We start from the raw sequence: 14,014 nt of genomic DNA, 5'->3' as shown, positions 1-14,014 counted from the left end.
CGAAGGCAGTCGCTTAACCAACTGAGCCACCCAGGCGCCCCTATTATTACATCTTTAAACTGAACATGAGCAGTAGGTTATAGGTTGAATTGTGTCCCCCAAAAGTTCCGATGTTGAAGTCCTAACCCCTAGTACTTTGAATGTGACCTTATTTAGAAATAGGATCATTATACACACAATTAGTTAAGATGAGGTCATATTGGAGTAGACTGGGCCCCGATTCCAGTATAACTGGTGTCCTTATAAAAAGGGGAAAGTTGGCCCCAGATGTGCACCAGGGAGAATGTCCTGTGTGGACTGGAGTTCTGCCACCGAGGAACCTACCAGAAGTCAGGAGAGAGATCCGGAACAGATCCTTCCCTAGCGCCTTTGGAGGGAGCACTGCCCGGCTGACCCCTTGCCCTCAGACATCTCACCTTCACCACTGTCAGTGCATTTCTGTTGTTTAGGTCACTCAGTTTGTGGTATTAAAAGTACCACAGAGAATATACAAGAGGGCCATAAGAAATACCCTCTACCAGAAACTTGCATTCTTTTCTCTATGAATTTCTCTCTTTTTTTCATTTTAATTTTTAAAAAAGATTTTTATTTATTTTAGAGAGAGCGAGAGAGGGAACACAAACATGGGGGAGGGGCCGAGGGAGAAGCCGACTCCCCGCTGAGCAGGGAGCACCATACGGGGCTTGATCCCAGGACCCTGAGATCATGACCTGAGCTGAAGGCAGACGCTTAACTGACTGAGCCACCCAGGTGCCCCTTCTCTATGAATTTCTATCTACATTTCTCCCCAGCCTCCCAAACATCTGCACAAGCCTTACACTGAGCTTGTGGTTTACGACCTCAACATGTTTTTTCTGCACTATCTCTCTATTCTTTTCAGCAAGTTTGTAATCTGTTGATTTTTTTTTCTGACTACAAACATGTTCCCTTGCAAAAATACTTAAACATTATAGGGATGCCTGCTGGCTCAGTCAGTAGAGCACGCAATTCTTTTTTTTTAAAGATTTTATTTATTTGACAAAGAGAGAGAGCACAAGGAGGCAGAACGGCAGGCAGAGGGAGAGGCGGAAGCAGGCTCCCAACTGAGCAGGGAGCCCGATGCGGGACTCCATCCCAGGACCCTGAGATCATGAGCTGAGCCAAAGGCAGACGGCTAACCGAGTGAGACACCCAGGTGCCCAAGAGCATGCAATTCTTTTTTTTTTAATTTTTTTTAGATTTTATTTATTTGAGAGAGAGAGACAGAGATAGTGAGAGAGAGAGAGCACAAGTGGGGAGGAGAGGGAGAAGCAGGCTCCCCACAGAGCAGGGAACCCGATGCAGGACTCGATCCCAGGACCCTGGGACCATGACCCGAGCCGAAGGCAGACGCTTAACCGACTGAGCCACCCAGGATCTCAGGGTTGTAAGTTCAAGCCCCACATTGGGTGTAGAGATTACTTAAAAAACAAAACAAAACAAAACAAAACAAAACTTAAACATTACAGAAATTCACAATGTACTAGTGAAAATCTCTCTCCTAATTCCATCTTCCATCAGTCCTAACAGTTCAGTGTATACTCCTTCAGATTCTTTTTATCTTCTGGTAGTAACATACTCAGGTGGTTTTCATGCAGAGACAAAAATCATGGCCCTATGAAAAGAAACAATAGAGGATAGTCAGTATGAAGCAGGGAGGATCTCATAGGTACCAGATCTCAACACACAGGTCTGTCTAACCCGAGACCTAATTAAAATGACTAATATTTGTGGAAGGATGAAAAATCAATCCTAGCTGTTTGATAAATTATGTTACATATATTCAGAAAGTTTAAATATCTATACACACACACACACACACACACACACACACACACACACACACCACATCTTTATCCATTCATCTATCAGGGGACACTTGGCTGCTTCCATATCTTGGTTATTATTAGTAATGCTGCAATAAGCATACAGGTGCATGTAACTTTTTGAATTAGTGTTTTCGTTTTCTTTCTTTCTTTTTAAAATATTTTATTTTTATTTATTTAGTTATTTTGAGAGAGAGATCGGGGGAGGGGCAGACTGCGAGGGAGAGAGAGAATCTTAAGCAGGTTCCATGCCCAGCGTGGAGCCTGACTCAGGGCTTGATCCCAAGACCCTGAATCATGGCTTAAGCTGAAGTCAAGATTCAGACTGAGCCACCCAGGTGCCCCTTAGAGGCTTTTATTTTTAAGTAATCTCTACCCACAAGATGGGGCTTGAAGTCATGACCCAGATATCAAGAGCCACATGCTCTACCCACTGAGCCAGCTGGGCGCCCCTATTTTTAATTTTTTGCAGAACCTCTCTCTACACTGTTTTCTACAGCAACTGCACCAATTTACATTCCCACCAACAGTGCATGAAGATTCCTTTTTCTCCACATCCTTGCCAACACTTGTTATTTCTTGTCTTTTTGATACTACATTCTGACAGGTGTGAGACGACATCTCATTGAGGTTTTGAGATTTTATTTATTTATTTATTTAGAGAGCTCGAGCTGGGGTGGGGGGAGGTAGGAGGGGCAGGGGGAGGGAGAGATAGAGAGAGAGAATCCCAAGCAGACTCAACACAGAGAGCGGAGCCTGACATGGAGCTCTATCCCATGACCCTGAGATCATGACCTAAGCCAACAATCAAGTCTGATGTTCAACCAACTGAGCCACCCAGGCGCCCCTTATTGACATTTTGATTTGCATTTCCCTGATGATGAATGATGTTGAGCATCTTTTCATGTGTCTGTTGGCCATCTGTATGTCTTCTTTGGGAAAATATCTATTCAGGTCCTCTGCTCATCTTTTAGTTGGACTATTTGTGTTTTTTTGGTGTTGAGTTGTATAACTTCTTTATGAATTTTGGGTACTAAAGCCGCATTGGATATATCATTCGCAAATATCTCCTCCCATTCAGAGTTTGTCTTTTCATTCTGTTGATGGTTTCTTTCACTGTGCAAAAGCTTTTTTTATTTTGGGATAGTCCCAAGAGTTTATTTTTGTCTGAGGAGACATATTGAGAAAAATGTTGCTAAGACTAATGTCGAAGAAATTACTACCTGTTTTCTTCTTTTTAAAAAAAAAAAGATTTTATTTATTTATTTGACAGAGAGAGAGCACAAACAGGGGGAGTGGCAGACAGAGGGAGAGGGAGAAGCAGGCTCCCCGCAGAGCAGGGGGAACCCAATGTGGGACTTGATCCCAGGACTCTGGGATAAGTCGCCTAACCAACTGAGCCACCCAGGCGCCCTACTGCCTGTTTTCTTCTAATTACTCTCTATTGGTAACTGCACTGTGTGCTCATTCTTGCACCAGCCTCCAGAGAGAAATAATATGCACAGGGTATGCACTGTGCAAATGCATATTGCCTGTTACTAATTGGCTTTTGCTCCAAACCCATAAGGCTTCCTGGTCCATGTGGAGCCCTCTTTTTGCCTGGGCTACCGGCAAGCCTGAGGGACACCTTGCTGTCTTTTCCCTGAGACTCTTACTCCCTTGGGAAGGTAAGGAGGGGTCAGTCCAAAGACAATCACATTGAGGAAAAGAAAGGATGAAAGGAAATTTCTCTTTAAGGTCTAAATGTTTTCTTGATTATTTTGTTAAAGTTCATTCCTAGGGGTGCCTGGCTGGCACATGAATTTTGATCTCTTGATCTTGGGGTTGTGAGTTCGAGCCCCATGTCAGGTGTAGAGATTGTTTTAAAAAAAATCTTAAAAAACAAATAGAAATAAAAACCTTAACACTAACATCCTCTTAGACCCAGCTGTTTAGAAATACACATATACAGGGCGCTTGGGTGGCTCAGTCGTTAAGCGTCTGCCTTCGGCTCAGGTCATGATCCCAGGGTCCTGGGATCGAGTCCCACATCGGGCTCCCTGCTCAGCGGGAAGCCTGCTTCTCCCTCTCCCACTCCTGCTGCTTGTGTCCCTGCTCTCGCTGTCTCTGTCTCTGTCAAATAAATAAATAAAATATTAAAAAAAAGAAATATATACATACACACACACTTAGGAATATATATATATATTTAGGAATATATATATATATTTTAAGATTTTATTTTTAAGTAATCTCTATACCCAACATTGGGCTCAAACTCACAACCTGTTTAAGGTTTTTAAGATATAATGTCCAGGGCGCCTGGGTGGCTCAGTTGGTTAAGTGACTGCCTTCGGCTCAGGTCATGATCCTGGAGTCCCAGGAATGAGTCCCGCATCAGGCTCTCTGCTCAGCAGGGAGTCTGCTTCTCCCCCTGACCCTCCCCCCCTCTCATGTGCTCTCTCTCTCTCTCTCTCTCTCAAATAAATAAAATATTTAAAAAATAGATATAATGTCCAGTTGTTCTGTCAAAAGATAACATCGATTTTAATTTTTTTAAACATTCATTTATTTGAGAGAGAGAGAGCATGTGGGGGAAGTGTGGGAGGAGGGCAGAGGGAGAGAAGGAGACTCTTCGCTGAGCATGGACCCCATCCCCGGGCTCTATCCCACAACCCTGAGATCATGACCTGAGTCAAAGCCAAGAGTTGGATGCTTAACTGACTGAGCCACCCAGGCACCCCAAAAGAGTACATTAATTTTTAATCCTACCAGCAACATACGAGATTGCTTGTTTCCTAATGTCCTTGTCAGTGCTGGGCATCGCTCTTTTAAAAAAGTGGCCAATCCTGGCCAGGCAACTGAGCCACCCGGGCGCCCCAGGCAGGGGAAAGCTTTAACCATGTTATCTGGTCACATCAGAGAGGTTGGCCATGGGCTCCTCAAAGACTAGGTAGTGTTCGTTGCTTCTTGAACTGGGTTTAGCACATAGCAGGAACTTAATAAATATTGGTTCAACGAATGTGGGAGCATTGAGAAATGATCAACAATTCTGTGCTGGGGGTAGCAAGAGACATTTTACAGAGATAATTGGCCTAGGTCTGGCAGCAAGAAGTTTACCTTAAGCAGCAAGAAGGACATCTCTTCCTCTGAAGGGGGAATTAAAGGATGGGGGAAGTTAAAGATGAGGTCAGGTAGGGAGAAGGTAGAGGGAATTCTACTTTTTTTTTTTTTTAAGATTTCATTCATTTATTTGACAGAGAGAGACACAGCGAGAGAGGGAACACAAGCAGGGGGAGTAGGAGAGGGAGAAGCAGGCTTCCCGCAGAGCGGGGAGCCCGATGCGGGGCTCGATCCCAGGACCCCGGGATCATGACCTGAGCCGAAGGCAGACGCTTAACGACTGAGCCACCCAGGCACCCGCAGGGAATTCTACTTGATGGCTTTATTTTTCTCTCTGAAAAAGGAGAGTTGGAGTATGGGATGGTAAGAGGCAAAGGTTTGGAAAAGCCATTTGTGGAGAGGGAAGGGATCTAGGAACAAATGGAACAATTCTGGGTGGTGGTGAGGGCTCAGGTGAAGGTGGAAGTAATGACGTGTTTCATCCTTGCAGAACCTCAGGGAGAAGATGAATGGACCTGGAGGGCTCCCTAACACTGGGGAATGAATATGGTGGGCACTAGCCGCGAAAACGAAGCCAGAAAAGCAGGTACTATGTGGAGAAGGGGGAAGATGGAATTTCAGATTTCACGTGGATCAGTTGTGTGGCCCTTGGGGTGCATTGGCTGAGGTGCAGGGGAAAGTCATGGACATGAGGATGTCGAGAGACTGAGGCCAGTTTGGTCTGAGGATGTTCAAGTCTCCCAGAATCCAGGGCGGCGCGGTGAGCCACGTGACAGCCCGCCTGGATTGGTCAACAGTGGACATAGTTGAGAAGATGGCGGCTCAGCGAGAACCTCATCGAAGTAGGTCTGTACACACAGCAGCACCCAGTGTGCAGGAGGGCGGTGAGGGGCAAGGGGAACGCAGCCCCTTCCTCTGGTCTGGACAAGGACGGAGGAGGCGCTGTGGGAGGGGGAGAGAGTCTGGGTGGTGTGCACCAACAGTGGAGTATTGACAGGGTTGGATTTCCAGAAGCAGCGCGTAGCTCTGGCCACAAACGTGTTCTGTGTCCTCTGTCTGAACCTGGTCTCCTAACATGTATCAAAGGGTCTGGGGTAGAGTTTTAGCGCTCCTTCGAGGTAGGGGACTCGAGGAGGACCAAGCCCGGGTAAAAATGGCGGAAGGTCAGCTGGGCCTTGAACGGCGGGGCAAGCCGAGGCAGGGTCCGCTAGTGGCGTCGCGCGTCTCCACGGCGATGGGACTCGTGGCCCGGACGTGGGCGGAGCTTCGGGCGGGGAGGGGCATCTCTGTGACGCCAGAGGCTGGGCCTAAATGGCGAAACCCGAGAGGCTCCCGGGGGGGTTTGAACTGGCCAATGGGCGAGCTGCCGACCGGGTGTCGGAAAAGGAGGCGGAAGCGGGGAGGAGCCGCCGCGGGAGCCGGACTGCATCCGCCGCGGCGTCTCCATGGCACGGCCCTGGCCTCCGACTTCAACGACTTCATAAGGAGACGTTTCTGGGCGCAGCCGTGTCGCTCCTGGTGAGAGGCCTCCGGCAGGCGGGATCCCGGGCGCTCCTGGGCGCTCCGCGGCCACCGCCGGGCCGCGTCCCCACGGGCAGCATGGCCCCCGTCGTTCCCCGACCCTCCCGCGGCCGCCCCCGCCTCCAGCCCCCTGGCGCGCTCGTCCGGCTCCCGTCAGAATGTGGCCCCTGCCCCGCCCCCCCGGCGCGGGCCTTCTTCTCCTCCCGCTAACCGGCGGGCCGGCCGCTTCCCTCCTAACCTGGCCTCCGGCAGGACTCTGCTCCCTCCTCTGCCGCCCTCTGGCAGGGCTTCACCCTTCTCTCTATGGGCAGAAACTGGTCCCCTCCTGCCCGCTGGTGGGTGGTCTCCCTCCTCTCCGCCGACGGAGACAGGCCCCGCGCCCCCTGCCCGCCGGTGGGCGTCGCCCCGGCCGCCTGTCCCTCCCTGCGGGCCGCGGCTTGGCAGTTATTTGTCCGCGCCTCGTAGGCAGCGCTATTCCCCGGCGGCCGCCTCCCGGCTTCCCGACCCCGCGGGAGTGGGATCACCCGTGCAGGGGACGCCACCGGGGGTTTCGTCCCGCTCCCTGCACCACCCGGCGTCTGACCCGCTCCAGCTCGGATACTGAATCCCAGTGGCCGCTGGCGGCTGCGCCCGGGAGGATTTTCCCTCCGTCGTCGCGGGTACCCACTTGGCGGCTGCGAGCACCTTTCCCCTGCAGCTGCCGCCCCTCCCGCCTTCTAAATACTATTGGTCCTCTCTGGGTTTCTATTCTCCCGGGAACGCCCCTTCTCCTAGGAGACAGTTGCCCTGGTCCCGCCCGGAATATCCCTCCAGCTCCCTGCGCGGGTTTCGGCCCTTTGCGGCCCACTTGGGGGCCTAGCGGTGCCCGCCCGCCCTTCACGCACGCCAGCCGGCGCCTCAGGTTTTCCCTCTGGTGACCCACCCACCTTCTCTCCCGGGTGGGACCTAGGCGTGGTGGTCCTTGCCTCCGAAGTTCCGTTCCCCGTCCCTCGCTGGGGAGGGGAGCTCCCTCCGCGCCCCCCACCACCTACCAGCCACCCACGCACTGCTCCGCAGGTCGCTCAGCCTCTCCTATCTCCCCCCACTTTGGCAGGACAGTTGCTGTGCGACTTGGACAGTAGAGGAGCGCCTCCCAAGTTTTCATCCAACTGCCACCCCTAAAGCTTCCATCCACCCTCCTCCCCTCAGAGAGGACGTTTGATGCCGGGCCCCTGAGATTCTCATTGACAAGCCCCTCTGGGTCCCCCTGAGCAGAGCCTGCTGACCCAATTGCCCACCTTTGCGGCTTTGATGCCTAACCATGTCTGCCTCATCCTCAGGCGGCTCCCCCAGGTACTACCAACGTGCGGGGCGCCTCCGCAGAAGGGCAGGGACAGGTGGGCAGGGGTCCCCAGGCCAGGCTCGCTGGAGGCTTCTCTTTTCAGCTTCCCTGTTCTGTGTAGTGAAAGTCTGGACCAAAACATTGAAAAGTCGTTTTTAAAGGGAAGGAGGAAAAAAGTGCTTGCTTGAAATCCCAGCTCTGCCTCCCTCTTGCCCTCCCTTCCCCAGGTGCTCCAGTTCCTCCTAGCAAACAGGGCCACCATTGTCTTCATGGAGTACTAGGCACAGGTCCTTTTTGAAAGGAAGCTACATGTAAATAAATAACAGTGATGTAGGCAGTTAACAAGGTGTTGATGCGGTCCAGGTGATTTGATGGCAAGCCCGCAGGGGGAGACAGATTTCCCAGATCTGTTGGCTTTTAAGTGAGGAGGGAAAAAAAAAAAATCTGTCTACTCAGATTTGGTATTCCTCACCTAAATGATGAGTAGGGCCCAATAAATATTTTTTTCTTTTTCGTCAGGGTGTGATACACATACAGCAGGATGCATGCTAAAGTGCTTGAGCATTTTTCTCTTGCATTTTTAGGTTGCATTATTCTCCCCTAAGTATTTGTGGGGAGGATGGAAGTCCTATTTGGAGGCTGTCAGGAGGTAGTGGGATGGATCACATGAATTTTCCAAGTCCCTTTCCGTCGTGGAATTCTTGGACGCTCTGCTGCCAAATATTGGAGATGAAACTTTTGCTATATTTGCAGACCTGGTGATGGGGCTGTTTATGTATGAACATGATAAATTGCACATAGTATTAAAAAAAAAAACAAAACCTCTCCAAAACAAAAATAACCCTGCTTCGCAGGATTTTAAAGGGTAGCAAGTAGAATATTTGGGGACATAGTAACTTTCTGTCAGCTTACTTGAATATGTGACTGTTAATTTTATGAATTTGAGTCACAGGGACTTTGTTCCTGGGCCTGCTGCTCTGTCTTTTGATGTCTGTCACTTCCGGAGCATTTTTCCAGGGCCGCTTCTGCTCCGGGCACAGTCCTGGGCACTTTCACCCTTGGCCACCCCTAGTACCTTGCCTGGTGCTCCCATGCTGCCTGCTTTTTGTCATCTGACAGGATGACAGCTGGGCTTTTCAGCAAAAGGTCACAATACTTGTGATGCGACGGCAGAGGTTAAAAGGCCCATCACCTGTGAATGCCCATCACCCCGTTTCCATCCCCCTGCCAGGCGCACCATGTGTGTTCGGTGGCCATGTAAAGGGAGCCAAGTGATACCAGACTGGTTCTCCTAGCCGTTCACTCGTGTCATTTTGAGAGATCTAAGAGATAGAAGAGCCCTAGTTTTCTGCTTACAATCTGGTTCTTGTGCCTGGGTGCAGGTTTCCATCTTGTGGGAAGAACGGAGTAACAAGTCTCACGCAGAAAAAGGTCTTGAGGACACCTTGTGGCGCACCCAGTGTGACTGTGACGGTAGGTGACATGCCCACGGAGCAGCCCTCCGGTCTATGGCCCTACCAGAAATGCTTTGGTTCGCCTTTTCCAGGAGCTGCCTTTCCCCGCCACCACCACTGTGGCCTAGTGCTCTGCTAGAGGCTTTCCTGCATATCCTGCTCATTGGGGATTTGGTTTTGGTTTTGGTTATTTTGCCTGTGGTAAAGCTGCTGGGTGTGAGGAGGTTGTCTTCACCTAATCCTTCCAAATTCCAGAAGTCCTGAGAATGCATTTTCCAAAAAAAAGAAGAAAAGAGAACGGGGAGGGGACCGCGTTGCGGGTGGTGGGCAAGGGGTGTGTGTGGGCTGGGGGGGGTTCTGCCCTGCTCCAGTTCTCTTCCGAATCAATACAACCTTCTCATCTCAGCATTTCCTTTAGCTTTCCGTTTTCCTCATCTTCCACCTGCCTTCTGCCTGATTTACTGTGCACTCTAACCATGTGGTGTGTGTCCTGTGCTACCGTGCATGCACAGATCAGATCACGGGGCAGAAGGATTCCCCTGCTTCCCAGCTGTGCTACACTAAGTCTACAGAGGAGCTCTGCCTTCCAGCAGGCTCGGAAGGAGATTCGGCTCTGAGGACCCCGGGGCCTGGGTTCGTGCTCTTTTGGAGAACCCGCAGGTCTTGCAGACCCCTGTCTTGAGTGGACCTAGATCTTCCAGGTGGTCTTCAGCCGGGATCTCTGTGGGAGTCTGCTGAACGGTGCTACTGCCCTGGTTCCGGCCTGCATGCCAGTAGTTGGTAGCTGTCCTGCTCGCTTGGTGGCTAGGCTTTCAGTGGCCCCCAGAGGCTGTGAGCTCTGTTTTTTATGCCAGTTTACTCATCCACAGATCAACCTTTTTTGTGTTGCCCTCCCCTGCCTGCCAGAAGCGAAGCATGAAGGACCGCTCTTCAACCCCCCCCTTACATGTTCATGTGGATGAGAACACTCCTGTCCACGTCCACATAAAAAAACTCCCGAAACCATCAGCGACCAGCAGCCAGGTAGGAGCATGCCGGTCGGGCAAGGTGAAGGCTGTGGAGCAGGGTGACCCCTCCCAGCATGGCCTCCTCGGGCTTCAAAATCCATAAAGGTTTGGGAGACAAATGCACTTGCTTTCAGAGGTCAGCTGCCTGGCTAGAAGGTAGGCAGCACTGTCATCCAGAAATGGCAGCGGTAGCCTTAGTCAGAAGAGGCTCCCCTGCAGAGTTGGAAGTGGATACCACCAGAGTGAGACCACAGCCAGCTGTGTGGGGAAGTGACCCTGGGTTTGTCCCTTTCCACAGAAATCTCATAAGCGCGGAATGAAAGGGGACACCGTGAATGTGCGGCGGAGTGTCCGGGTGAAAACCAAGGTACCTTGGATGCCCCCTGGAAAATCATCCACCCGGCATGTGGGATGCAAGTGGGAGGTAGGCTCATTCTTGTTCAGGCTTTTCTTCTCGGACTGATCAGGTTCTAGCAGGCCTCAAACTCTTGTGTGATTCAGGGTCAGCTGTCACTATCAGAGATGTCCCAGTAGGTCCTGTTTAGTGAGCGGCCTGGCTAAACCCTGAAAGTACGCGAATGTTCTGGAGCCCTTAACACCACTGCCAGGTGGTAGGTCTTGCTCTCCCCGTGGACAGATGAGGAAACCAAGGTTCACAGAGATGAAGTCCCAGAGAAAGTAGCGGAGCTGGAGTCAGGGAGGAGGGAGGTCTCATTCTAGAAGTTGCACCCTCGGCCTCTCTGATCTGTGTGTGCGGAGCCACGTGTCTTTCCCTGTGTAACCGTGATAGCATCTGAAGCGTAGCCAACAAAATATATACCAGGTGCATATTTAAGAAAGCACCCCCTCTTTTGAGGTAGTCCTCATAAGAGATCATGCATGTATTCCACGGATGTCATCAAAACCACTTTTGGAACAATCTCGGGGAATGATTGCCTTCCGTATCAGTTGTCAAGGTGCCAAGAGAATTACTGTCCTTTTTTTTTTTTTTTTTAAAGCCACGCCTCAGCATGTTTTGCTTGTCCATCCATCTGTGCAGTAATTCTTGCAGCATATGTTTCTTGAGACTTATGCCAGACACTGCGGGGCCCTGGGGTGACAGCCGCAGATTCGCAGGCATACCCCTCCTTAGGCTTACATTCTAGTCCATTGCAATGAAAAACTTCAGTGATGAGGCAAGACCTTATAGCTGCATTTTAGACAAAGATCTCAATCAGGGCTAGTAAAAAGGACCAGAGGCTGCTTTGAGGTGGTAATGGTGCCTGGCTCATTTTGAAACATTCAATCTTTTGCTGATAGTTGATTACTTTTTTTTTTTTAAGATTTTATTTATTTATTTGACAGAGAGAGACACAGCGAGAGAGGGAACACAAGTAGGGGGAGAGGGAGAGGGAGAAGCAGGCTCCCCGCCGAGCAGGGACCCCGATGCGGGGCTCGATCCCAGGACCCTGGGATCATGACCTGAGCCGAAGGCAGACGCTTAACGACTGAGCCACCCAGGCGCCCCTAGTTGATTACTTTTAAAATTAGAAATAAAAAATAAAAGTAATTACTCTGAAGTCCGACTTCACAGGTGTGACTCCCTGATTTACCAGTTTTTCCTAAGAGACAAAGGGAGTATGGGGTATTCTAGGGAATAAACGATACAAATAAAAGTGTTCTGACCAGTGTGTGTGTGTGTGTGTGTGTGTGTGTGTGTGTGTGTGTGTGTATGTGTGTACATGTATGTGTGCATGTATTTATATGTGTGTATATGTGTACATATTTGTGCATATATGTGTGCACATATGTGTATATATTTGTGTGCGCACATGTGTGCACATATATGTGTATATTTGTGCATGTGTGTATTTGTGTGCGTACATATATGTGTATTTGTGCGTGTATATGTGTGCGTACACATATGTGTCTGTATATGTGCGTGCATATATGTGTCTGTATATGTGCGTGCATATATGTGTCTGTATTTGTATGTGCGTGTATATGTGTGCATACATATATGTGTGTATCTGTATGTGCGTGTACATGCGTGTGCATATGAGTGTCTGTATATGTGTGTGCATATATGTGTCTGTGTGTATTTGTGTGTACACATATGCATGTCTATGTGCGTGTGTATGTGCACATATATGTGTGTCTATATTTATGTGTGTGTATGTGTGTACATATGTGTCTATTTATATGTGCGTGTGTCTACATATATGTGCCTCTTTATATGCACATGTATGTGCGTGTACACGCATGTGTGCCTATATGTATATGCGCGTGTACATGTGTGTCTATGCGTGCCTATATGCGCGTGCATGTGTGTACATGTGTATATATGTGCGCATATGTGTCTATGTATGTGTGTACATGTGTATATGTGTGTACATATGTGTCTATATATGTACGTGTATATGTGTACATATACATGTGTCTATATTTATATCTGTATATGTGCGTACATGTATGTGTATATATGTGTACATATATGTGTCTATATTTGCGTGTATATATGCATATACATATATGTGTCTATATTTATATGTGTATGTATATATGCACACACATATATGCATATACTTATATAAGAAAGATTGGAATTAAAATGCTATCTTCCATTTTTTACTACATGTACCTCACTAATCAGTGAGACATAAATGAAAAACAACTATATTTTTAAAAACAAACACAAGCTCTCATTTTTGTTGAATGGAATATAGTTAAAAAGCTCACTGATACCTCATATTGACAAGCATATGAGAAATCAGCAAACCTTTTTAGACCATTTTGAGAGGATGGTGAAGCCATTTAATAGCTGTGGAGCATTTATCTAAACATTGATGCTATAGTTTGGGTTTTTAAAAATTTTTTTCCAGATATTTAAATTTTTATTTATTTTATTTTATTTTATTTTTTTAAAGATTTTATTTATTTATTTGACAGAGAGAGACGCAGTGAGAGAGGGAACACAAGCGGGGGGAGTGGGAGAGGGAGAAGCAGGCTTCCCGTGGAGCAGGGAGCAGGGAGCCTGATGCGGGGCTCGATCCCAGGATCCCGGGATCATAACCTGAGCCGAAGGCAGTCGCTTAACCAACTGAGCCACCCAGGTGCCCCCAGATATTTAAATTTTTAATCTCTTCACCCCATGTGGGGCTTGAGCTCACAACCCTGAGATCAAGATCCGCACGCTCATCAACTGAACCAGGCAGGCACCCCAGGGATGCTATAGTTTTATATCTAGGAATTGATTCTGTAGTTTTATACTTAGAAATTTATCCTTAAAAAGTCACAGAAGAGTACAGGGATGGTGTATCAAGATGTTTGTAAGAGAGAAAAATTGGAAGCAACCTAAATGTCTATCAGGAGGTATTGGTTAAATGATGATACACCCATGCAGTGTACATCCATACAATCCAAAGATGGAGGTAGATATTTATAAATGATAATGAAGCACAGAGCCACATAGCATGTAGAGTTTGGCCCTATTTGTGCAAAAAAGGGTGTCTGTGGGGCACCTGGCTGGCTTAGTCCACAGAGCATGCGACTCTTAATCTTGGAGTTGTGAGTTTGAGCCCCACGTTGGGCGTAGAGCTTACTTTAAAAAAAAAAAAAAAAGAAAAAGGACATCTGTATCCATGTGTATATGCATGTTTGTATATCTATAACATTTTCTGGAAAGATATACAGGAAGTGATTACCTCTGGGTCGGAGGGGTCTTTATTTTTTATGGTCTGCTTGAATTTCATTATAACAAGCATGTTATATTTTATAATTAAAAAT

General features: G+C 48.4%; 1 protein-coding gene across 22 annotated transcripts in view; it reads left to right on the top strand.

Moving 5' to 3' along the window:
• The first annotated feature begins 5,676 nt into the window (after window positions 1–5,676).
• Window positions 5,677–14,014, top strand: part of ODF2 (outer dense fiber of sperm tails 2) — a 33,861-nt gene continuing 25,523 nt past the window's right edge. For 2 of the 22 annotated variants that reach the window (XM_027615632.2, XM_027615631.2), the window contains exons 1-4: window positions 6,287–6,464; window positions 9,171–9,261; window positions 10,149–10,265; window positions 10,548–10,673. In XM_027615632.2, the coding sequence (XP_027471433.2) occupies window positions 6,301–6,464; window positions 9,171–9,261; window positions 10,149–10,265; window positions 10,548–10,673 (498 nt within the window). In that variant the 5' untranslated portion in view covers window positions 6,287–6,300. Of the gene's footprint in view, window positions 5,793–6,286; window positions 6,465–6,671; window positions 6,803–6,854; window positions 7,127–7,231; window positions 7,369–7,560; window positions 7,800–9,170; window positions 9,262–10,111; window positions 10,266–10,547; window positions 10,674–14,014 lie in introns of those variants that run through there. The other 20 variants (XM_027615641.2, XM_027615652.2, XM_027615635.2 and 17 more) reach the window with 18 other exon arrangements.

This window comes from Zalophus californianus, chromosome 13, assembly GCF_009762305.2.
Source record: "Zalophus californianus isolate mZalCal1 chromosome 13, mZalCal1.pri.v2, whole genome shotgun sequence".
Taxonomy (NCBI): Eukaryota; Metazoa; Chordata; class Mammalia; order Carnivora; family Otariidae; genus Zalophus; species Zalophus californianus.
The sequence above is the reverse complement of the archived record's forward strand: the minus strand, read 5'-3'. Positions and strand labels throughout refer to the sequence as shown.